Genomic DNA, 26,673 nt, shown 5'->3' with positions numbered 1-26,673 from the left:
ATATATAAATATATTTATACATCCGATTTACACAAGAGCTTACACCCGAAAATTCCAAATTGGAATTTCAATGTAGTAAAATATCTGCAAACCTACCACAGGTAAACCATGACAATCCCATCCAAATCTTCGTTCCACGTAGAATCCACTCTGATGAGCAAATCTGGTCACTATATCTTTTATTGTCCCCGCAAGTATGTGACCATAGTGTGGAAGCCCAGTGGCAAAAGGCGGTCCATCATAAAAAGTGTACCTGTCGAATTCAATAATAATGCATCAAATTAGATTCCTTGCTGAAGATACAGAGGTGCTCAAAGTATTCAAAACCTTTCACATGACAACAAAGCCAAGAAACAAACAAATACAAGATAATTAAACGAGAAAATGCTGGAAAATCTCAGATCTGGCAGCATCTGTAAGGAGAGAAAAGAACTTTGACAAAGGGTCATCTGGACTCAAAATGTCAGCTCTTTTCTCTCCTTACAGATGCTGCCAGACTTGCTGAGATTTTCTAGCATTTTCTCTTTTGGTTTCAGATTCCAGCATCTGCAGTAATTTGCTTACATCCAAGACAATTAAATGGCGGTTGACATATAGAACCACATACCAAATCTTTTCAAGAAAGGGAAAAAAATGAAGAGGAAGGAAATAAAGAAATATAGAAAATAACAGGCCATGGAGCAAGAGTTAGGAGAGGTGGCCAAAAACTTGATCAAAGATTAAGGTTTTTAAATAAGGTTTTAAAGCTGGAGAAGGAAGTGGGTTCGTGGTAGGAATTTGAAAATGCAAGTGCCAAATGGCTGAAGGCTCTGCCATCAATTGTGTGGATGCAGGGTTGGAATGCACAAATAGCAGGAGTCAGAGGAATACATTGTGGGAAAGCTGCAAGTCTGTAACTAGCTTGGGGAAAGTTGCTGAATGGATCTAAAAAGGATTGAGATTTTAAGTTGAATGCATTGGAGGACATAGCTGTTACTGACTAGTGAGGATGAATAGACATTCAAGCAGGAATTTCTGACAGGCATAATACGTACAGCTGTGTTTTGAAAACATTAGGAGTTTATGAAGGACGGAGTAAAGATGTGCTGGGTAGGTGGACTGGCCGTGGTAAATTGCCCCCAAATGTGTAGGTTAGATGGGTTAGCCATGCTTTCTGAAAGAGACCAAATGGCCTTCTTCTGCACTGCAGGGATTCCGAGTATGAGAGAACAGCAAGCCAGGTGTTGAAAACATTATCAGAGGTGATAAAAAGCATGAATAAAAATCTTAATAATGAGGAGGAGGCAGAGGGAGGCATTGTTGTGATGATGATAGTACAATATTTGTGCTCCTTACAGCTGGCATGAAGAAATAGAATTAATATCTCACCCTGGAGTACAGCAGCTTTAAAGAATACATTTATTGATTTTAGCAAATCAAAAAGTAATTCCCATTGAATAAATTTTACCACAAATTACTGCACACTTCTACTCTAAAGGCAATAAAATGCAATTTTTCAGATTTTTATTTTGAAAAGCTGGATAATCAGTTTAAAATCTGAGTTATTTAAATCACCCATTAGTGACTTAACAATTTAAAGAATATCTCACCTGGGCCGATTTTTAGCCTGTTTCAAACATTCCTGAAAACAATCATACTGCTTCCAGATCCTTAGTATCTGCTCTTCCTCTACAGGGAAGTTGATAGTTTCTGGCACGGGTTGAACCATTCTTTACAATCTGAATTTGAAAGAGGAAGTAATCTTTCAAACATAGCCAAAATAACTAATTACCAACTGAGAAAGTCATTTCATTAATGGATCAAAATAATAATGGTCATATACTTTAACCTGCAATAGATTTCAGATGATTTGCGAGCACTTTTCCCCAAGAAGCAGAGGAGACTGTTAATCCTCAAATTAGATTCACATGGTTGAAGGTTTCAAGTCAGACAGCTGTGAAACTATCAGCAAGAACTTGGCCAGAGATACAAGGAATACCAATGACAACCAACTCTTATACTGTGTCTAACTAATTTTGATTAGAGTCATACATCTATCAGGAACTGATCAAATAAAAAACATCATGTTGACTACTAAACTACTGCAATAATTTGGAACTGAAAAGACCCAAAAATATGTTTAAAAAAATGTTCCAGTCGAGCTCATTAATTCTACAAGTGTTTAATATATTAGAGGACTACAAATATTTTAAATTTGAAAACAAAACTTAAAAAGATTATCAAGTCGGTTGAACTGTTCAAGCATGAACAGGTTTGCCGATCCACATTAGTACAATTCTTCTCCCTACCCATATTCTCCAGCATTACATCATGATGGCCCTCCATCTATAAGGGTCACAAAGATCTACAGAGGGTTTCACTTGACGAGGAGCATGGGCTGAATCCAATGCTCTTCTATTGAACGTCCACCTCAAGAAGCAGGTCACTGAAACCTAGCTGAGTGTCTTGGACCAGAACCAAAGCACTAACCTTTTAAATTAACCAATGTTTTGGGTTCAGCTGTACAGAAATTGCATCTATCATTACACAGAACAAATAACAAAGAAATATTTGTTTGGTTTGATGTTGATGCTCCAGATGACTGTCCTCCCATTCCACATACTTCGCCTCAGGCTTCAGAATATCTTTTGGTTTCTTTTCGTTTCACATGCCTTTCTGGTTTACTTTTGAAAGCATCTGAGCTTTTACCTCAACCATATTTTAATCTCTTGTTGAGTAAATAAATCTCCAATATTGTTGAAAAAGAGAACTATGATGTTGAAACTTTTTATCTTGCACTCAGCAGGACAGTGTTGCAAGAATACCAAATCTCAAAGGAATCAATAATTCATGCTACATGAAGAAAGTGCTGATCGGTTGGCAAGTGGATTTTGATTTGTAAGGGTGTTACCATGGAGAATGCACCACTGAGATTTCTCTGAACCTACTCAGTACATACTTTCAGCCTGATGTTTACCTATTTTTCCAACATACAGTTTCACACCTTCAAATATTGACAATATAATGGAATATTCTAAAATTCACAATGCCTTTAAAACAGATTTAGAAAAGTAAATGCTTTTAAGAAATGTTAAATACCCTGCCAATAAAGTTTAGAAACAAAATAGTGGGTTTATAAATTGCTTTGTTTCATTCCAACTGTATCAGTGATTTAACTTCACTGACAGGGAAAATAGCACTAAGTATGGACACATTGATTCAAGCTAAATGCACAGTTTAGAATCATTAGTATGCTGCAAATATATTGTTTGAATGCATTTACAAAGTGAATTCATGCTGTACATAAAATGGCAAAAATAAATTATTCCTCAAGTAGTCCCATTTTTAATGTTTTAAAGTTGCCTACGTCTTGCACAAAACATCTTGTTGGAAGGCTTCAACTGCAATCCAAAGACACAAACACAAGAATGAGAAGAATTTCAGCTGATCTGGGTGGGGTCAGTTCTCAGTGCCATTACTCCTACCACATCAGAAAAAAAGAACGCACTATAACCTGTCATGAACTCGGCTGATGTTAACTGCGAAGGTGTTTTTCAACTTGGTGTTTCATAGTGGTGTATAGTTTTATCTACAGGAACAAAGTCACCCTTTGAGAACAGTAGCCAGACCAGTCACGGTATAACTCAGTAAAGACTATTTATTCCACGAAAGAAAGACACACACATGAACAGAACTATGATAATCTAAAACAGTTAGGTACGAGACCACTAACCACATCCACACAGTTTAAGGAAGAATCAATCTTCTGATCCAAAGTACATTTGATATCTGAATGCTATCAGGACTTCCCTCTTCCCAAATAACATCCAATCTAAAGTGAGGGCTAATTTATAGTTACTACCCTGTATATGATTGGGTAGTTATTCTGGAGAACATCTCTTCTTGGTTCAAAGATATAGGTTTTAACTGCCTCCATGAAAGGTATTCATCACTCTTGCTTCTGGTCTGCGAACCAGCACCAGCTTACAAGCTGCTAGATGGATACTGTCCCACTCCTTTCACAAAGCGATTGCCAATTATATCATTGGCTCCCTTTAATGATACTCTCTATACATTTGGCTGTCTGTCCCCTCAGCTTCTATTACGTTAGACATTAGAATCATAGAGCCATACAGCGCAGAAGAAGCCCTTCAGCCCATCAAGTTCGTACTGACACATTAGAAACATCTGAACTCTCACCCAATCCCATCTGCCAGCACTTGGCTCATAGCCAAGTTATGTCATGCTAAGTCTTCATCCAGGTACTTCTTAAAGGATATGAGGCAACCTGCTTTTACCACCATCCTAGGCAGGGCATTCCAGACTGTCATCACCCTCTGGGTAAAAAGGTTTTTCCTCACACCCCTCCCAAACCTCCTGCCCCTCACCTTAAACCTACATCCCCTTGTGAATGGCCTTCAACTAAGGGGAACAGCTGCTCCTTATTCACTCTGTCCATGTCTCTCAATCATGTACACCTCAAACAGATCTCCCTATCTCCCTTCAGTCTTCTCTGCTTCAACAAAACAACGCAAGCTTACATAACCTCTCTTTATAACTTAAATGTTCCATCCCAGGTGAATCCCCTCTGCACCCCTTCCAGTACAATCACATCTTACTAGATAATGTGGCAACCAGAATTGTACCCAGTACTCTAGCTGTAGCCTCACAAAACTTCTATACAACACCAACCTGACTTCCCTGCTTTTGTAATCTATGCCTCAATTGATAAAGGCAAGTTTTTCATATGCCTTTTTCACCACCCTACTAACATGCCCTTCCACTTTCAGAAATCTAACAAACACATCAAGGTCTCTTTGTTCCACAGAACTTCCTGGTGTCCTATCATTCATTGAGCATTTCCTTGTCAAATTACTTCTTCCAAAGTGTACCACCCCACACTTTTCAGGGTTAAATTCCATCTGCCACTTATTAGCCCATTTGACCATCCCGTCTACATCTTCTTGTAGTCCATGACACACGCTCAGTATTAGCCATCTGTCCAATCTTTGTGTCATCCACAAATTTATTAATCCATCCCCCATGCAGTCAATGTCATTTATATAAATGATGAATAATAGGGGTCCCAGCACAGATCCCTGTGGAATACCACTGTACACTGGCTTCCAGTAATTAAAGCAGCCTTCTGATATCACACGCTGTTTTCTACAACTGAGCCAATTTTAAATTCATTTTAATCAAATTACCCTGTATCCCTTGTGAATTTATCCTCTTTACAAGTCTTCCATTCAGGACCTTGTCAAACTACATTGTCTGCTCTACTCCCATCAACACATCTCGTCACCTTCTCAAAAAGTTAAATCAAATTTGTTAAGCATGATCTCCCTTTGACAAAGCCATGTTGACAATCCCTGATCAAGCTTTACCTCTCCTTTATAAGTTTCTCTAATAGTTTTCCTACACTACGTGAGACTCACGAGTCTGCAGTTCCCTGGTTTATCTCTACAAACCCTTCTTAAAAAGCAGAACCATATTATTGTTCTCCAGTCATGTGGCACCTCTCCCACCATATGTATGTCTTCCCTTAATGACACCATCACCTCCCCAAAGTATTTCCTATTAGCAGGATGTATTTATTTTTTGGTCTGTCTACACCAGCTAATCTTGTTATTGGGATTTGCATCCTTAAAATACCTTTTGAAATGCTGGTGGCTCCTAACTTGCTGGCACATTCATGCTAAACCCAACCTGCAAACTTCCCACCCTTCAAATGGGAGTACAACAAAACATAAAGCTGTAAGATTGGATGCTCAGGAAGCAGAGTTAGATAAGGAGAAAAACCTGGTTGCTAGACAGTTATCACACAAAGAAGAAAGTTCTTCTTTATAATGCATAAAATTATTTGATTTTGAACATAATACCTTGCAAAATTGATCAAATTTCAAAGTAAATTCATCTCTGCTTAAGCAAACAACAGCATTTTAAACTGCAGCATCAAATCAAGCAAAAAAGGTGACAATCAGAATCAGTGTATTTATTTTACTCATTACATCAATTCAATATGAGAATTGTTTGTAAAGCATTTTTTTCTTAATTTTATTAGATTTGAGCACAAGGATTAAATGAAAGGTCATAAAGCTGAAAAGTTAACTGTTTATCTCTCCACACATACTGCCAGACCTGCTAAGTTTTTGCAGCATTTCTGTTTTTTCAGCATGATGACTTTGTAAAGACATTCATGACCTTTCATATATGGTCTCTCCTGTACAAGCATTTTCAAAAGGAGTTTAATATATCATGTAATAGACCTGCTTGTTAGCAGGGTTGAAATCCATTGGTTTAAAGAGGCAGCTGCAGCATGGATAAGCAATTAGCTATGAAACAGAATGCAGAGGGTGGTGGTGAACAGAGTACAATATAAAGGTTTGCAAATTAATAATACTCTCCATGTTCTGTGTAAAGCCCAAAATCCTGTGAAGGAATATTAGCTGCTTTGGAATAGTGGAATTAGCGTGAAGCATCAATGAACCAGTGTCTGAGATTGGAGGCAGGTGAAGCAATTGAGATCCAAAAGCTCTTTGAGGTTGGAGCATCCCAAAATGCATCACCTCACATACTTCTCTGCATTAGATTTTTAGACATTGAGAATTCTCACTGAGAGTTCTACTAATCCATATCCTCTGAAGTTTGCTACTATGCTACCTCGCAGTTTAGTACATTTCCATGTCCATCCCTCACAGGATTTTAGATTTTAAATCTGCACTTTTTTCTATTATCACCATCCATTTCTACTGCCTGTTTTCTCTCATATCTTATGTATCCCAATCATGAAAATGGGAAGAGGGAAATAATCAGTGTTCCTACAACTAAACATATACCTACATACGGCCATGCAAATACTGTACTAATGCTTCACAACACATGCCTCATCATTTTGGAACTGAACTCCTTTGCCATTGGATTATTGTCAACGCACTGTAGGGGATCAGCATACAACAACCGCTCTATGTTAAAACAAAACCACATAGACATCTTCCACTAGTCAAAATGAAGTTCGGGAACTGAATAGTCAGAACCCTCATGATCAACCCAACCAGGTTCAGATCTGAGAGCCACAATGCCATCATAGCTTGAAGTGGAAATGTCTACGTCACGATGCCTCATTTCCCAACTGAAACATGATGTGCAGGAGAAGGTCATCTGAAGAAGCAAGGCAGTGAGTACGCCATTTAATGTAAAAGGTCCAGAAGAGAAATGGCACCTCCAAAGAGCTATCAAAAATGAAATTATCTGAGACTTCAACAACTCCCTGCTGTGGGAGAAGCAAGCATTGTATGACTGCCCAGCTCACCCCAATGAGGAATGAGGATGCCACTGTCATCACGCATACGCTCCTCAGCTCAAGGCAATAGATAAAACCACAGGAGGGGTTCTACACCGATCTTAAATAATCCCTACCCAAGTCACAGCAGACAACAAACTGATCCTCCCCAGAATCACCAATACCAGAGGAAGGAGCAGGATGTGGACCTGCCAAATCAGATAGCAAGAAAGGCCAACAGCCGCATCCTCTTCCAAACTAACATGTCCAACATCAAAGCACTAATCACTCAAAAGCAGCATCCCTGAGTTAGATGTCATTCGTCTGCCTGAGACCAGATTCCTGAACCAACTGCTCTACTTAGAACCTGATCGCAGAAGGATGTCTGCCAGGAGAACAACAGAAACACTTTAGGGACATCCTCAAAGCATTCCTGAAAGAGGTCAAACATTCCTGCTGATTTGTGGGAGTTCTACTTTGGCCTGCCACTGACCAAAATGGAGAAGGTTTATTCAAGAAGGCACTTGCTATGGAACATGCATAAGTGAAATCAGAGCATCATAAAGAACACACAAACCTCCAAAGAACTCATCTACTAACTATTCAAGCACCATCTGCTCCACATGGGGCAGAATCTGCAGATCGTGCATTGGACTAATCAACCAACTCAGAACCCAGAAAACTGGAATGGAAGTAAATCATCCTTGAATGTGAGGAACTGCTGAAGAAGAGGGACAAGGGGCTTCAGTTATGTAGAGAGACTGGAACAGCTAGAATTGTTCTCTTTAAAGTAGAGAAGGTTACGAGTTCAAGGAGAGAAAAATTGGGAGGGGCTTCAAATAAATTTTCAAAAAATGGAAAATTTCAATTCTGCAAGGCAAGTTTTTAGATCCGAAATGCACTGCCTGAAAAGAAGTTAGTAACAGATTCAATCATAGATTTCAAAATTAAACTGGGAGGGAATAATTTGCACTCCATGGGAAAAATACTGGATGAGTGGAAATAATTAGATAGCTCTGTAAAAAAACCAATGCAGGCACAACGGACAAATTGGTCTCTTTCTCTGCCGTACATACGCACAAACTAGAAGCAGGTGCAGGCCACTAAGATCACACTTTTCAACCTCAAGCCCACATTCTCACTTACCATCAATAATCTTTCATCCCCCTACATATCAGAGATCTATCTACCACTGCCTTAAAAATATTCAAAGGCTCTGCTTCCACTGCCTTTGAAAAGGAAGTTCCAAAGGATGTCTTTTTTATTCATTCATGGGACTAGGGGCATCGCTGGCTGGCCAGCATTTATTGCCCAGCCCTAGATGCCGCTGTGGCTCTGAAGTCACATGCAAGCCAGACCAGGGTAAGGCTGGCAGATTTCCTTCCCTAAGGACATTAGTGATCCAGAAGAGTTTTTTGGATAGTCAGTAGATTCTTAATTCCAGATTTTTTTTATTGAATTTGAATTCCACCATCTGTCATGGTAGGATTTGAACCTGGGTCCCCATAACTGAGTTTCTGGATAATAGTCTAGCGATAATAGCACTAGACCATCACCTCCTTTCACAGAAAGATTTTCTCCTCACCTGTTCGATATGATCTTTAAAATTATTTCATGCACCTATTCTGAAAATGCCTTAAAATGTCTATCATTGCACCTTTATCGACCTATCTCCTATGATCGCTGCTATCTAGGTCTACTTCACTATGGTCATTAATTGTGCTATCTCGTTGCACATGAGAATACACCAGGACGCACAGTTCTAAGAAAATCTCCCAAAAACATTCCATGAATTCCTCATCTAAGCCACCTTTGTCCATCTGACTCTTCAACTTTATGTAGATTAAAATCTACCATGATTATCGTTGTACTTGTCTGACAAGCTTCCATTATTTCTTGCTTTATGCCCCATCCTACCTTTGGTCACTGGTAAGGGGCCTGTACACAACTCCTTCAAGTAACATCTTAACTTTATCATTTCTCATCTCTAATCAAACCACTTCTACATTCTAGTTTCCTCTCTCGCCATTGTGTTGACACCATCACTAATAAACAGACCCACCTTTCCTCCTGCTTCCTTTCTCTTTACATACTTTTCAATATTCAGGTCACAACCTATGTCATTCTGCAGCCACTTCTCTGTAATGAGTATCATTTCATCTGTTTTATTTCAAATGCTCCATGCATTCATATACAGAATCTTTAGTTATGTCCTTTTGTTATTTTTGTAATCTCTATCCCTTTTTGTTGATTTACCCTTGGATTTGTACTCTCCACATTTTCCTGTCACAGTCTGTTTATCATTTTCCACATTAATATCTTTCTCCCTTGCCTTTGCTCTTTGATTTACCATATTTCCCAAATTTAATTTAATTTGTCATAAATACCATACTGTTTGATTTTCAAGAGAAGGCTATGTCAATTTTTCACCCACTTGCATTGTAAAAATATGAAGAAAGCATTGGAGTGGGACGATATATATTAACTTTTTAAAGAATCAGCACAGACATGATGGGCCAAAAGCCTCCTTCTGTGCTACAACCATTCAAAGATCTAATTGAATGAACCATTCCCCACATCACACCACACTGAGGTGGCACTGTGGTACACTAGTTAGCACTGCAGCCTCACAGCGCCAGGGACCCAGATTTGATTCCAGCTTTGGGTGACTGTGTGTGGAGTTTGCACATCCCACCCATGGGTTTCCTTCCAGTGCTCCTACTTCCTCCCACAGTCAAAGATGTGCAGGTTAGGTTGATCGGCCATGCTAAATTGCCCCTTAGTGTCAGCGGTTTTAGCAGGCAGTGATATGGCCTGGGTGGGATTGTTTAAGTGCAGGCTCGATGGGTCAAATGGCTTCCTTCTGCACTGTAGGGATTCAATGTTTCTCGAACACAAGAAATAGAAGCAGGAGTAGGCCACCAGGGACTTCAAGCTGCCCCACCATTCAATATGATCACAGTTCATCTACGCCAGCCTCAACTCCTTTTCTGTGCAGGATTGACTGGGATGATGTTGCCAAAGGGTTGCTTGTAAATGAGAAATAGAACGGGGACATAGGATAGATCCTTGCAGCTGTAATAACATGGGATCAGAAAGAGAAACCATTGCGGGTGATCGTCCCCACTATCAAATATTTATTCACCTCCACTGTAAATACTTCTAATGATCCAGCCTTCACCACCCTTCAGGGTAGAGAATTCTAGATATTCACAACCAGAAATTTCTACGCACCTCAGTTGTAAATGATTGGCCCCTTAACTTGTAGCTATGACTCCTTGTTCGAGACTCTCCCAATAGTGAAAACATCTCACCATCTACCCTGTAAAGCTCCCTTAGGGTCTTAAAATGCTTGAATAAGGTCACCACTCACTCTTCTAAACTCCCTAGGAATACAGGTCCAGTTTTAAAAGGAAAATCCAAGACGACTGGTTTGAACCGGATTTGAGGGAGAGTCCAGTGAATATTGGCAGAAGAATTTCAGGTTGAAGAATAAGGGAAGAAATGAACCAGTATGGGCTACAGATGTCAGCATAGACAAGATAGGTTGAGTAAGGTTATACAACAAAAAGGCAGTATGCCTTCACAGAATGGATACTGGGATAGGAAGTGCCATTTCTGCACTCAAGTAAGAGGTATGGTTGTGGAAGAGTGACTGTTGATGTACCTTTTATAGCATGGGTGTCAAGGAAGTAATGATCTGATTCAAATGAAAATGAAACCATCATTTGTATTACACCATGAAGAATGGAATAAACTCCTCAAATAAACACAAACTCATTTTTTCCTGTAGAGGTTACGCAGCAAGATAAAGTCCTAAAACTCCCAAGGAAAGCACCAACAGTTAAATGTCTTCAAACATTTGGATTTCCCCTTCAGGATTCAACATTTGGATTTCCCCTTCAGGGTTTCACAGTTAGGTTTCCCTTCTAATATCAGTGAATAAATGTTTGGAATCCCTATAACGTCAAAAAGTCATAGAATCATAGACCTCTACAGTGCAGAAAGAGGCCCTTCGGCCCATCAAGTCTGCACCGAACACAATCCCACCCAGGCCCTATCCCCATATCCCTACATATTACACCCACTAATCCTTGTAACCTACACATCTCTGGACACCAAGGGCAATTTCTTAGCATGGCCAATCAACCTAACCCGCACATCTTCGGACTGTGGGAGGAAATCAGAGTACCCGGAGGAAACCCACACAGACACGAGGAGAGTGTGCAAACTCCACACAGACAGTGACCCGAGCCAGGAAATGAACCCAGGACCCTGGAACTGTGAAGCAGCAGTGCTAACCACTGTGCTACCAGGCCACCCTGGGTAAATGAGAGGTAGGTAGCAGTACAGCAGCATCTTTAACATGGAGATCGATCCAAAGGCATTTGATAAATAAATGCAAGGAAAATGGGCGCTGAACCAGAGAGGAATTGGCAAGCAGTGACTGAAAGGTGTGTTTTGAGGGAGGTTTTGTGGAGGGGGATAGGGAAAGAGTTTCAGATACCAGGCTATAACAGTGAATGATCTGCCACTAATTGTGGGGACGATCACCCACAATGATTTCTCTTTCTGATCCCATGTTATTACAGCTGCAAGGATCTATCCTTGGTCCCCATTCTATTTCTCATTTACAAGCAACCCTTTGGCAACATCATCCCAGTCAATCCTGCACAGTTCTCCTCACTATTTTCAGGGGGCTTATGCCAAAATTGAAAGAGCTGTCAGGCACTAGTCATGCTCCCAAAATCCTACTTTGTATGCAAGTATCACAGACACCTCCATCTACATCTCAGGGTACGTCCTGTCCCACGAGGAAAGAGCCACAAAGAGGTGGCAACAGTCTTGTGAGTCCTCAACATTGACTCCATTTTCTGTGAAGTTGTGTGGTAATCACATTAAACAGAGGCAAGAAAACCTCCTGCTAATTACCAACTACTGCACTCTCTTGATTGTTTAACATGGAAGAGTAATTTTATCATCACTTGGAAGTAGTATGATGGGGACGGAGGGGTGGTGGTAAGGAGAGTACAAAATGGACTCTAGGTGGGGGACTTTAATGTCCATCATCAAGAATGGCTTGGAAGTACCACCGCTGGTCACGTCCTGAGGGGCATTTTGGCAGACTGGATCTGAAGCTGGTAAGGAGACCAACACGTGAGAAAAACATACCTGACTTTGCCTTCACCAATCTACCCACTGCAAATGCATCTGCTCCTGACAACAATAAAAGGAGGTCCGAACTCAGGCCTTATGGAAACAAAGTTCCAACTTCGCACTGAGGAGACCCTCCATCATGTTGTGTGACACACCAGGGCACTGCTCAATGAAACAGATCCTGCAGGTTTAAATTGGACACCATTGAGGCACTATTTATTTATTAGTGTCAAAAGTAGGCTTACATTAACACTGCAGTGAAATTACTGTGAAAATCCCCTAGTTACCACACTCCAGCGCCTGTTCGGTTACACTGAAGGAGAACTTAGCATAGCCAATGAAACCTGACCAGCACATCTTTTGGATTGTGGGAGGGAACCAGAGCACCTGGAGGAAACCCATGCTGACACGGGAAGAATGTACAAACTCTGCACAGACAGTAACCCGAGCTAGGAATCGAACCCAGGTCCTTTGGCACTGTGAGACAGCAATGCTAACCACTGTCACCCACCACTGTAGATTACTGACAGTACTGAATTATGTTCTGACACAACCTGAAACCTCATGGTTCAGAATGAACAGAAGAGCTAAATTCCAGAAACAAAATCAATACAAATGACATAGGTGAAAAAAGGAATGAGATCCTAAAAGCAGAATACAGGGAGCTAGTAAGAAATCAGACCTCAAAAGTTAGCGATCTCAGAATTACTAACGGTGCCACGTGCTACTCAGAGTAGAAATGACAGAATATATTGGATAAATACACAGCTGAAGAGATGGTATCAGGAGGAGGGTTTCAGATTCCTGGGGCATCGGGACCAGTTCTGGGGGAAGTGGGACCTGCACAAATTCGACAGGTTACACCTGAGCAGGACTGGGACTGATGTCCTGGGGGACTGTTTGTTACAGCAGTTGGGGAGGGTTTAAGCTAATATGCCAGGGGGGTGGGAAACTATAAGAGTCAGAGAAGGAGGGAGCAAGGACAAAAATAAAAAGGTAGAAAGTAAGAGTGATAGGCAGTGAAACCAAGGACAACATTCAAACAGGACTATAGAGAAAAATATTGGGAACAAGGCAAACAATGTTAAAAAGACAAGGTTAAAGGCTCTGTGCCTTTAATGTGGGGAGTATTTGTAATAAAGCGGATGAACTAATCGTGCAGATAAATGTAAATGGGTACGATATGATTGGGATTTCGGAAGCATGATTGCAGGGTGACCAGGGGCGAGAATTGATTGTCCCAGGGTATTCAGTATTTAGGAAGGGCAGGCATAATGAAAAAGATGGTGGATGGCACTGCTGGTTAAAGAGGAAATTAACACAATAATGAGAAAGGATATTAGCTCTGACAATGTGGAGTCAGTATGGATAGAGTTGAGAAATACCAAGGGGCAAAAAACATTAGTGGGTATCATATCCAGACCCCCAAACTGCAATGGTGATGTTGGGAATGGCATTAAATATAGATTTAGAGATAAGGGAATATAGGTGATCATGGGTGATTTTAATCTGCACAGAGACTGGGCAAATCAGATTAGTCACAATGCCATAGAGGAGGAATTCCTGGAGTGTATATAGAACAGTTTCCTTGACCAATATATGGAGGAACTAACTCAAGAGCAGGCCATCTTAGACTGGGTCCTGCATAACCAGAAGGGAATCATTGCCAATCTAGCTGTATGAGATCCCTTGGGAATGAGCAACCATAACATGATAGAACTTTTTTTAATCAAGATAGATATTGAAGTAGTTGATCCAGAGACTAGTGTGCTGAATTTTAATAAAAGAAACAGTGAAGATATGAGCATGAATTGGCCTTGACAGACTGGGGAGAGTCACTTAAAGGTATGACAGTGTATAGGCAATGGCAAACATTCAAGGAACGCATGAGGGAACTGCAGCAACTGCTTTTTTCCTCTCTGGCACAAAAGCAAAATGGGCAACAGGGCCAATCCATGTCTTACAAAGGAAATTGTAGAGAATATTCAATCTAAGGAAGAAGCATACAGATTGGCCAAGAAAAATAATAGGTCTGAGGATTGGGAGCAGTTTAGAATTCAGCAAAGAAGGACCAAGGGATTGATTAAGAAGGGGAAATACAGTACGAAAGTAAGCTTACAGGGAACATAAAGACTGACACTAAGACTTTCTATAGATATATGAAGCGAAAGAGGTTGGTGAAGACAAATGTAGGCCTCTACAAACAGAAACGGGGGAATATATAACAGAAGACAAAGAAATGGCCAAGCAACTAAATACATATTTTGGTTCTGTCTTCACAAAAGAGGACACAAATCAGATGCCAGAAATGTCGGAGAATGCAAAGTTTAGTAAGAGGGAAGAACTGAGGGAAATCAATATCAGTAGAGAAATGGTGCTGGGAAAATTGATGGGATTGAAGATGGATAAATCCCCAGGGCCTGATAATCTGCATCCCAGAGTACTTAAGGAAGTGGCTCTAGAAATAGTGCATGCATTGGTGGTCATCTTCCAGGATTCTATAGACTCTGAAACAGTCCCTGCAGATTGGAGGGTAGCAAATGTCATTCCAATATTCAAACAGAGAGGTCGAGAGAAAATAGGGAATTATCGACCAGTAAGCCTAACATCAATAGGGAGGGGAATTCTTGAATCCATTATCAAGGACTTTACAGCAGAGCATTTGGAAAGCAGTGCCAGGATTAGACAGTCAGCATGGATTTATGAAGGCAAAATCATGTTTGACAAATCTGTTGGAATTCTTTAAAGGCATAACTAGTACAGTTGACAAGGGGAAGCAGTCAATGTGATATATTTGGACTTTCAAAAAGCGTTTGACAAAGTCCCGCATAAGAAATTATCATGCGAGATTAAAGCACATGGGATTGGGGGAAGTGTATTGCGATGGATAGAAAACTGGCTGGAAGTGAGGAAACAAAGTCGGAATTAATGGATGCTTTTCAAATTAGCAGGTAGTAACTCGTAGGGTGCCACAGGGATAGCTGCTGGGACCCTAGTGTTTTTTTACAATAAATATTAATAACTTGGATGAGGGAACAAAATGTAACATCTCAAAGTTTGCAGATGACACCAAGTTGGCTGGGAGGATGAACTGTAACGAGGATGCAGAGATCCTTCAGAATGATCTGGGCAGATGGTAGTATAATTTGGATAAATAAGTTATTCACTTTGGAAGCAAAACCAAGAAGGCAGGTTACTACCTGAATGCCTGTAAATTGGGAGGGAGTGTGCAGCGGAGCCTGGGTGCCCTTGTGCACCAGTCACTGAAAGTAAGCATGCAGGTGCAGCAGGCAGTAAAGAAGGCAAGTGGCATGTTGGCCTTCATTCGGAGAGATTTTGAGTACAGGAGCAGGGTTGTGTTGTTGCAATTATACCGGGCCTTGGTGAGGCCACACCTAGAGTATTGTGTGCAGTTTCGGTCTCCTTTTCTGAGGAAGGATGTTCTTGCTCTCGAGGGAGTGCAGCGAAGATTTACCAGACTGATTCTGGGAATAGTAGGATTGATGTACGAGGAGAGATCGACTGGGCTAAGATTGTTTTCGCTAGAGTTCAGACAAATTGGGGGATCTCATAGAGACTTATAAAATTCTAACAGGACTAGACAGGGTAGATGCAGGGAGGATATTCCCAATGATGGGGGAGTCCGGAACCAGGGGGTCACAGTCTGAGGATTCAGGTAGACTATTTAGGATGGAGGTGACGAGACATTTCTTCATCCAAAGAGTGGGGAGCCTGTGGAATTCATTACCACAGGAAGTATTTGATGCCAAAACATGGAATGTATTTAAAAGGCAGCTGGATATAGCACTTGATGTGCATGAGATCAAAAGTTGGGGGAAAAAAAGCAGGATTAGGCTATTGAGTTAGATGATCAGCCATGATTGTAATGAATGGCAGAGCAGGCTCAAAGAGCCAAATGGTCTTCTCCAGCTCCTATATTCTATATTTCTATGTTTGTAAGATTAGAGCAATTGTCCTTGAACACATATGGCAGTAAAAAACAGAAAATGCTCGAAATACTCAGCAAGTCAGACAGCATCTGTGGAGAGAACAGAATAAATATTTTAAGCCTGTCACCTTGCATCAGGTTCCGATCAAAGGTCACATATTTGAAGTGTCAACTGTTTTTGTCTCCACCAATGCTGTTGGACATGCTGATTTCCAGCATTTGGTGACGGTGCAAAATCAAGAAGCTTTAGCAAAACTGAAGTCAATGGGAATCAGCAGAAAAATTCTCCATTGGCAGGAAGATAATTGTGGTTGCTGGAAGCTAATCATCTCAGCCCCAAGATTTGTTGTGGGAATTCTTCAAGGTACAAGGGGCGGCACAGTAGCACAGTGGTTGGCACTGCTGCTTCACAGTCCAGGGGCCTGGGTTCGATTCCCGGCTTGGGTCACTGTCTGTGTGGAGTTTGCACATTCTGTTTGTGTCTGCGTGGGTGCTCCGGTTCCCTCCCACAGTCCAAAGACGCGCACATTAGGTTCATTGGCCATGCTAAAATTGCCCCTTAGTGTCCCGAGATGCATAGGTTAGTGGGTGGATATGTGGTACAGCCTGGGTGGGATTGTGGTCGGTGCAGACTCACTGGGCCAAATGGCCTCTTTCTGCCCTGTAGGGATTCTATTCTATGTTTCATTTTAGGCCTAACCATCTTCAACTTCTCCATCAATCACTTTCCCTGAATCACAAAGGTCATAAGTGAGGACCTTTGCCGATCATTCAGTCCAATGCATAACTCCTCAATGAAGCAATCCATTTCTAAATGCAGCATGACTTGAATATTCAGCCTTAGATTGGTAAGTAACACAATGTCCACGCTGCACAAATTGTAGGCAATAATCAATGCCAAAAGGTCTAACCACCTTCCCTTGACATTCAAGGACATTAGGATTATTGAATCTCCTACCATCAACATCCCAGTCATGAAAAGTCCTTCTACAAGATGCACAGCAGCAATCAATACATTTTCAACAATATATCCAAAACCCATGTACATACTGACACCTGACAGGCTGCAGGAGATCAAGGTAGAAGTTCACCACTAATGTCTCAAAGGCAGTTAGGGTTGCATTATAAATACTGGCCTTCCATTATCTAATTTTAAAAAAGTCACTGGCATAAGAAATTACATTAAAACATGCAGTCAAACAGGTCTTCCAAACAGCTTAGATTTATACTTTTTAAAAGCGGAATTTGTTGTAACCCAAAAATAGAATTGACATTTAGATTAAATTACACATTTACATTTATGAATTAAAATTACAATTCAAAATTTTCCTGTCAGCTCACGGTCAAGTCTGTTGGATCTATCAAGCATCAAGCAGGCCGGTGACAATCTGATGCAATATCTGATTAATGACTGGAAAGGTCCAGCCTCCCAAACAGCAGGTTTTAAAAGCTGTAAGGTGAAATAAAATACTTGAAAATACACCGCAGATCCACCAGCAATGGTGGGGATGATTAAAGTTTCGAGCAGACAGTTTTTGCTTTACACTCCCAAACTTGTCTGTTCAGAAGCGAACTAAAGCTGCTTCTCCCGACATCAGGAGGACACACAGTGCACAAAGTGGGGCAATCAAGAGTGTCAGCGAGCCGGCGGACACGGCGCTGTCAGACACTCCCGGCGGCGGGGGGGGGGGGGGGAGAAGAGGTCTCATCGTGCCCGGGATGCTGCTGCACACACAGGGGAGGGCGGGTGAGCAGCTGGCCTAATGTCAGCTCCTCGCAATCCCCTCAGGGGAGAAGCCCTGGGAGACTCGGTCACTGACTGAGCTGCAAGTGGAATTGCCCCTCTGTCTGTCCTCCCTCCCGCCAGCCAGCCAGCCGGCCGACCCACACTCACTATGCCAGCCTCCAGCTTCACTCACCGGCTTCTCTGCTGTCATCCAGCGGGGAGAGGACAGGAGGCTAGTGCTCCCCGATCTGACCAACCACCAGCATCCCAACAGCAAACCCTCCTCCCATTCGCTTATTTCTGCGGCCGCTTGCCAGTGTGCCGGTTTCCTATTGGCTTTGCCTCCACTGGGTCCGGTTGCCCTGGGGTTGCTGTGTGTGTCTCCTCGTGTCAGCTGCTGAAGAATAGGCCCCAACCTGTCAATGTTGCATCCATATCCCAGACATACCCGCTTCCTATTCCACCCAATCGTAGCAGCATATTCTGCTTCCATTGGGAAAAGGATACCAAAGTCTGAGATCACTTACCAACCGACTCAAGAACAGCTTCTTCCCTGCTTCAGAATGGACCTACCTCATATTCAGCTGATCTTTCTCTGCAACCTAGCTATGACTGTAACACTATAATGGGGAGGTGATGATCTAGTGGTATTATCGCTAGACTATTAATCCAGAAACTCAGCCAATGTTCTAGGGACCCAGGTTCAAAGCCTGCCAGGACAATTGGTGGAATTTGAATTCAATAAAAATGCCTGGAATAAACAATATGTTGTTGACCATTGTTGATCGTCAGGGAAAACACATCTGGTTCACTAATATTCTTTAAGGAAGGATCCTTATCTGGTCTGGTCTACAGAACCATAGAATGGTTGACTCAACTGCCCTCTGACATGGCCAAGCAAGCCACTCAGTAAAAGGGCAACCAGGCATAGGCAATAAATGCTGGCCCCATCAGCATCATCCATGTCTGACAAATTAATTTTAAAAAATTCTGCACCTCCATCTTTGAATGGTATGTTTGTCTGTATAGCATGCAAGAAACAGTACTTTTCACTGTATCCCAATACATGTGGCAATAATAAATCAAATCACAACTCTCTAATCCTTTCTCCCTCACGGATGTATCCACTTTGCACTGACATGTATATATGATGCCTGCCATAGCTAGGAGTACATTTACTCTTGAGTGGGAAAGTTCCTCCCTTGTTTTTGATTTGAATATACAAAATATTTGCAGCAAAATAGATGAGTGGCTGTCATGGTTCCCCAGGACGACAACTGATTTTAACCATTTGAAACAGAGAGTCTGAGTCGTAATCCTCCAAGCAGTAGACTTTATTTTCCAGTACAATACAATAAAGCCGGGATGTCCGGATCAATCCAATGAATCATTCTGCTTACAGTCTTTTTATGCACATTACAGCTCCATATCTCAGAACTCTTATGTTACCCTTAGATTTCCTTGTTTTAGCCATCATTATTTCTGGGCTAGCCCTTTATCTACCCTGCTTGAGATTGGTCCCTCATTAATACATCTCTTTGCCCTTGAAACCATGGTAGTTCCAGTCTCTGCCCTTATCTAAACTATTCTGTTTATACAATAATCGTGGTTTAGCTAACTTAGATCAATTAGTGAAGAAAACGTGTTTATTTTACTCTCCTTTTTGCTATAGTCACGTATTAAGCTAGACAACTGGACAATGTCCAGTGTTCCTCAGGAGGCTACTGTCTATATTCATTAATAAGTGTTTACTATACCAACTTTGGTGGGTTACATGGGTAATTATATTGGTTATATTTCATTCAGTCATATCAGTCTGACTACTATACTAATTACATTCGATAACATACTTTGAGTGCCATGCTGGTTTCACTCCATCTTCCATTTTGAACCTTCTTCATCACACGTATTTCAATTACAAGTATTAGAGCAAATTCTCTTACATGGCTCAATTAGAGATTAATAGAACTGATAGATTAGCCATTACACAGTCATGAATACAATGATGACCAAGCTCTTGCATTTAAAGGGATCAAGGAAACTGGAGGGAACCGGGGTGGGGATGGGGGGATTGAGATATTGATTTTGATGATCATCCACGATCATATTGAATAATGGAGCAAGCTGTAAGGCCTGAATGGCCTATTCCTGTTTCTAGTTTCTATATAAAGTTCAAAACTAAATTTTCCAGAGATTTGAAATTTTGAAATGACAGACAAAATGGAAAAGGAGGGGCTAACCCTGATAACAAAGGATGTCAGAAGGCCAATAATGACGAAGGCCCTTGGCTCGGAAGATCAGGAAGTAGAATTGATATGGGTGGAGTTAAGAAAAAGCAAGACATAGTGTGCTGATGAGCATAATTTATAAGCTCCTAAAAGTAGTGATGTTGTTGGACTATTGAGTAATGCCATATTTGCTGGACCATAAAATACGCCAGGAGTTTAAAAATAAATATTCTGGAAAAAATATTTCAGCGCAGACAGGTATTCTAATATTTCAAATTACCCTTACAGAATAAAGAAAACAATGCAGCATGAAGTGGGCTTTGTCTTTTCTATTTTCATTAGTTTCCCCACTTGCTTCTTCCATTGCTGTATCATTTTCTCAGGTTGGAAGAGGACCAAAATATCTTTCAGCTATTCTATTTTCATGCTCTTTGGAATACCTTACTGCTTGAATCAGTTTTGAATCTAATGGTAGAAGAAAATGTTTTTTGTGTCTACTTAGAATTGTAGAATCCTACAGTGCAGAAGGAGACCATTCGGTCCATCAAGTCTGCATCAACCATAATCCCACACAGGCCCTCCCCCCATAACCCCATGCATTTACCCTAGCTAGCCCCTGATACTAAGGGGCAATTTAGCATGGCCAATCCACCTAACCCCCACTTCTTTGGACAGTGGGAGGAAACCGGAGCACCTGGAGGAAACACACGCAGACACGGAAGGAATGTGCAAACTCCACACATTCGGGAACCTGGGACCCTGGCGCTGTGAGTCAGCAGTGCTAACCACTTGTCACCATGCCGCTTGTTCTACAGTAGACATGGTATTCAAATTCCTTTGAAATATACATCTAAAGCAGACCTTCAGAACTGGATTTTAGCATACCAAAAGAGACACCATCGGAGAGATTTTGGGAAGAGACATCAACATAAAAAAACAGGCTGAAGAGATCTCTTTTTCTTTCTCTCTCACTATCCCTAGGAATAAGTGAGCACCTAATTCAAGAAATCAGCATACCCAAGACCGACTAGCAAACTGAGATCTTATAAGAATTGCTACATTTACTCACCCTAAGGAACGAGATAAGCTTGATTGGCCACAATATTTAATAGTCTATGTCTCAAAAACGAGCAAAGAACTTCAACCGTATATTCTTTTCACTTTTATTTGGACTCTAGAGCCAAAATTTTCTAGTCCCTCATGCCAGTAGCATTGTCCAGTCCCACTGATGTGAATTTGGATTTCAGTGGCTTTCTGGCCCACTCAGGGTTTAATCTGAATTTCATTACTTCTGTTATGTGTGTGTTACCTGTGTTTGTGCATGACACTGCTAATTTATTATTTTTTTCTCAGGTTTGGTGGCTTTCTTAGTTAATCTATCTGAATAATTTCTTATTGTTCACTGCATAGATAGTAAAAAATACATTTGGATTTGAAAAAGTAATTGACATGGAAAATAAAAGAAAAATAACCTTCATTGTGACTAAGGAGGCTGAATAGAGTGAAACCAGTGCACCCCTCCTCACCTGGTCAGAACAACTGGTACATGAAGGTTTTCCACTGCACTTGATGATATAGGTTTAGATAGTAGAAAGCTTAAGTGTTTTACCCTTTATTGTTTCTGCAATATCAGTGAAACTGACAAACAACTGCAACACCGACACACAAGTTTAATTAATTAGTTCTATATATGTAATAAAATCATCTCAATAATATTACAGGGAAGTTATTATTATAAAACTAATTAAGTCAAAATCAATGCTGTGATGGTGTCTGAACACACCAGACAACATGCTCAACTGATCAGTTTACACGGATACTTTCCAGCCTGGAGAATTAAACATTTAGAGCCTCGTAGAGAAAAAAAAAACTTTGCTTTCATCTGTTTTAGAAGTTTAGTAAGTGTTAATAATTCAAAGCTTACCATGATGAATAATGCTTTGCTGTAATTTTGACAGGATTATTCAAAGTACAGTTTAGTAAGGGAAAAATGATATCCACAATAGAAAAATAGAAATGGCAAACTTTTGAAATACATGGAGGTATAATAGAATATGAAGAAATTAAACTGAAGAAAGTTGCTTAGTGATTCTTGACAGGGGGAGAAACAAAATGTCTAATGAAATAGGAGGGTTGGGGACAGGGTAGGAGGTGTGCAGAAATAAGGATCCTAGAAACAGGAAAAGCACCTGGATCTATGATTTCCCTCCTGGGTCCTGCAGGCAAATACAGTAATAAAGAATTAAGAGGTACTTGCAGCAAAGGTAATGCAATATTCATAAGGAACTTTAATTTTGCATAGATTATACAAATCAAATTGCAGGAGTTGTATAGAGTTAAGATCAGGATACCATTTGAAACTGTTTCTAAAACAATATATCATAAAAACCAAGCAGTGAACAGGCCACAATATTTCTTGATCTTGTCTCGAGTATAAGAAAAGGTAATGTCACAGTAAGGAACCTTCTGGGGATTCAATAATGACATGAGAATGGTGTGCATAAGTCTGAAACTGGTGTCCCAATCCCTGAAGAGACCAATATCTTCTTGAAAAAAGATTTTAATTCCTAGTGACTGACAGGGTCATACAACAAGATTTCACATTTTAAGACTTTTAATGGAACAAACACACTAAATTCAATATTTGATTTATTATTGCCATATGTATTAACATACAATGAAAACTACTGTTTCTTGCACACTATAAGATAAAACATACCGTTCATAGAGAAGGAAATGAGAGAGTGCAGAATGGCGTGTAACTTGTCACCTTATCCACCCCACCCCACACTAGTCATAGTTAGAGTGTAGAGAAAGTTCAACTTAATGCGAGATAAGGCCATTCAAAAGTCTGGCAGCAGTAGGGAAGAAGCTATTCTTGAGTCGGTTGGTACATGACTTCAGGCTTTTGCATCCTTTTCCTGAAAGAAGAAAGTGGAAGGGAGAATGTCCAGGACACATGAGGTCCTTAGTTATGCTGGCTGCTTTGCCGAAGCAGAAGGAAGTGTAGACAGAGTCAATGGATGGCAGGCTGGTTTGTGTGATGGGTTGCGCTACATTCACGACCTTTTGTAATTCCTTGCAATCTTGGGCAGAGCAGGAGCCATACCAAGCTGTGATACAATCAGAAAGAATGCTTTCTATAGTGCATCTGTAAAAGTTGGTGAAATTCATAGTTGACGTGTAAAATTTCCTTCGTCTTCTGAGAAAGTGACTAAGCATTATTTCATAGGCAACAAAGACATCATCCCAAAGACATATACCCTTCATCAGACAAGGTATTCCTTTCTTGTTTGTTAACAGGACCAATAACACACCATGTTTATACACTACACTTGTGATGGTACTGTACCTTTAAGAAATATATTTTAATCATGTTTCTCTGCAGGACTTTGTCAGCACTCAAATTCTTCCAAGGTCTCACAAATTTCCATCAGCCCATGATTGGTGGCTGTACCTTTACCTGTCTGGGCTCTGAATTCTTAAGTTCCTTCTCTAAACTTCTCTGTCTCCCAATCCCTCTTTGAAATCTAGCTCTTTAAGCAAACTTCTGGTCACCTGCATCAATATCACATTTCGGATCTGTGGACCCGATTTTACTGTCAAGTTCAGGTGTGAAAACATTGTAAAGTCGGGCAAGTAGTGCGATCCACGCCGGCCTCTGTGCCAGTTCCCTCTTTACCAAGGGCCGAAAATGGGCTATAATTGGGACTGCACCGAAAATGGGTGCGATGGCCATTTAAATGCATTTGTATGCATTTAAATTGACTTAATGGGCTGCATGCCCAACTTTACTGGCACTTCCCCCTTTACCATCATGTTCACCCATCCAGAATTGGAGTAAAACAGACATGCTCCATAGAAGTCTGATTCGGGAGCTACACAATTGGTCTGGGCGGGGTGGATAAGTAGGTCAATAATGTTGGAGGGTGGGGCAATGTCTGTCGGAGGCATTATCCAGCCTGGGAGGAATTTGAGCAGGGGGAACAGCATTCTATCTTTTTTTTCAGTGTGTGCACAGTTGGATGTGCTGATCAGAGCTACAGGGTTTCAGGCATGTTAAGCCCTGCCCACAGGCTTCTGCAGCACAATTCAAAATCGCTCATATTTTTGCAGGCAGAGTATGCATGGGGGCACCTGAGATCAGGTTAAAAGTTGAATCTGAAAACCACCCAGTTTCAAGTCCGCTCAGCACTTAGAATCAAAATGGTAAAATAGGGCTCTGTGTGTCAAATTTGTTTGACAATGCACCTTGCAACATCTTACCATGTTAATGGGCCATTTAAATGTCAACTATAGTAATATATATCTTTTATAACCCTTCTACTATTTGTTAAATCTCTTGCTTTGCTATAATGGGAAAAAATAGAGACTGTATTATCTATACTCAAATCCAAATCATGAATACAAACCAGAAAACAAAATACTGAGGGGTTTTATTTCATGGGATGTTGGTGTTGCTAGCAAAACCTGGATTTATTGTCCATCTTTAGTTGCCCTGAGGAATGTGGCACTTGCCCCCTTCTTAAACTGCTGGTGTCCATCTGGTTCTGGTACTTGCCACAATTTTGTTAGGGAATCTCAAAATTTTGATCCTACAATATTGAAAGCATGGTGATATAATTCCATGCCTAAGAAATCTTCCGCCCACAGTAAGCACCAAAACAATGCAACTCCTCTCCTTATATATCCCTTCTCCCTATAGTCTCCTGATTTCATTGTACTCAGCACCTCTTTGAACTCAATTTTTCCAAAATATAAAAAGCTTCCATGTTTTACTATAACTCTAACCCTCACTTTTCAGTCAAAAAAATTAACAACTTTCCTTTTTTTTACTCATGAAACTGTAATAAAAGTCTTTTATTCCATTTTGAAATTTGATAGCAAAAAATGCAGATCCCTATGTATCTCCAAATTCATTTTTTTTAAACTTAGCCTATTATCAATCATTCCACCAGGAAAATCCCAATTCTAATGCATGCACCTTGTATCTTTACTTTTTCATGCCTTAAACCTAAAGTAAAAAAAAAGTTTTAGTCACAAGGAAGACTTACATTAACACTGCAATGAAATTACTGTGAAGTTACTGTGTAAGCCTCCCAGACAACTTGACTCGAGTAACCTTTCCCCAGTTTAATTAAATCATTTACACGTATTTCTTCACAGATTAACGCAATGTTCCCCCAAAATATTCAAATAAAACATCAATTCTCGCACTGTAAATAAATGGGCACTACACCTATGCCATTTTTTGGTAAATAACATGTTAGAACTTGCAGTCAGACTAAATACAGTTGGTGAAGAGGAGGAAGAGACCATTACTGAACTGTCAGCTGTGTCAGCATTTTTTAAAAGGCAAGTTTTCCGGACTGACAATTGGTGCAAAAGGAAATGGAAAACTGAATTGAAAACTGATTTATTTTGAAACCCTGATTATTAATATTTGAAAAAATACAAGTTAGAGAAATATTTAATTACTTGGAATAATTAAACTAAATATTTACAATACAATAGAAGTAAAGTGTGGGAGACGTGATATCTCGGTTGTGCGCTGCTGTCCAGTACAGCCAGAACTCTCCATTCACCTGACGAAGGGACTAACCCCGAAAGCTTGTGAGTCTATTATCAAATAAATCGGTTGGACTAAAACCTGGTGTTGTCAGACTTTTTACTGTGCAGTACAGTCGAGACAGTACACCCTCAAGCCCCTCCTTACAGGCCCCCCCGCCCCCTTTGCCCAAGCTTGTACCCTGCATTGTAAACAATGAAAAAAAATGTACAAGTCACGTACGCGATGATCAGCCGCACAAGTCAGAACAACAATCAGCCCAAATGGCAACAAAAAAAAATTGTCTTGTGACACATTCCGTCCCAGTGATCATTCATTTTATGTTGACAGCACCAGATTTAATTAAAAAAGGGCTGGTAACGAAACCTAAAGACTATGCTACACGCAGAGCAAGGACAACTCGAACTGACCAACAAAAATGCAACTTTGCAACGTAGCAGTGATCAACAGTGCAAGTGTTTGTTTAAACTGTTGGTCAGGTGACGCAAGATTGGCATTGCGAGAGTAAATTACAAATTTAGGCGAAGTTAATTTTGCACCGGTTTGTTGGCGACTGAACATCAACCTAAACGTTGTAGGAGTAAAAATGTGTGGGATTTGGGGTTTTTATTTTAAACAGAACCCTCATTGTCTTTATTTCGCTCTCTCCCCCCCCCCGCCCTCTCCCTCCTTCCTCCCCCTAACATCACCCTTCCAGTTGCTGTACGTCCAATCAGACCATAGTCCAGGGCTCCCCCCCCCCCCCCCAGGTTAGCAATTGCTATTGGTTATTATGGTCATGTG

At 40.7% G+C, this 26,673-nt stretch overlaps 1 protein-coding gene across 1 annotated transcript in view; it reads right to left on the bottom strand.

The window, feature by feature from the left end:
- Nucleotides 1–18,388, bottom strand: part of iars1 (isoleucyl-tRNA synthetase 1) — a 180,270-nt gene extending 161,882 nt beyond the window's left edge. Inside the window, exons 1-3 of the mRNA XM_080181800.1 lie at nucleotides 18,287–18,388; nucleotides 1,590–1,718; nucleotides 97–253 (exon numbers count right to left, since the gene is read on the bottom strand). Coding sequence (XP_080037926.1) covers nucleotides 97–253; nucleotides 1,590–1,708 — 276 coding nt within the window. The 5' untranslated portion in view covers nucleotides 1,709–1,718; nucleotides 18,287–18,388. The remainder of the gene's footprint in view (nucleotides 1–96; nucleotides 254–1,589; nucleotides 1,719–18,286) is intronic.
- Nucleotides 18,389–26,673: the final 8,285 nt, after the last annotated feature.

The sequence above is a fragment of the Carcharhinus amblyrhynchos genome, chromosome 3 (assembly GCF_965287045.1).
Source record: "Carcharhinus amblyrhynchos chromosome 3, sCarAmb.v2.hapA, whole genome shotgun sequence".
NCBI classification, from domain to species: domain Eukaryota; kingdom Metazoa; phylum Chordata; class Chondrichthyes; order Carcharhiniformes; family Carcharhinidae; genus Carcharhinus; species Carcharhinus amblyrhynchos.
The sequence above is the reverse complement of the archived record's forward strand: the minus strand, read 5'-3'. Positions and strand labels throughout refer to the sequence as shown.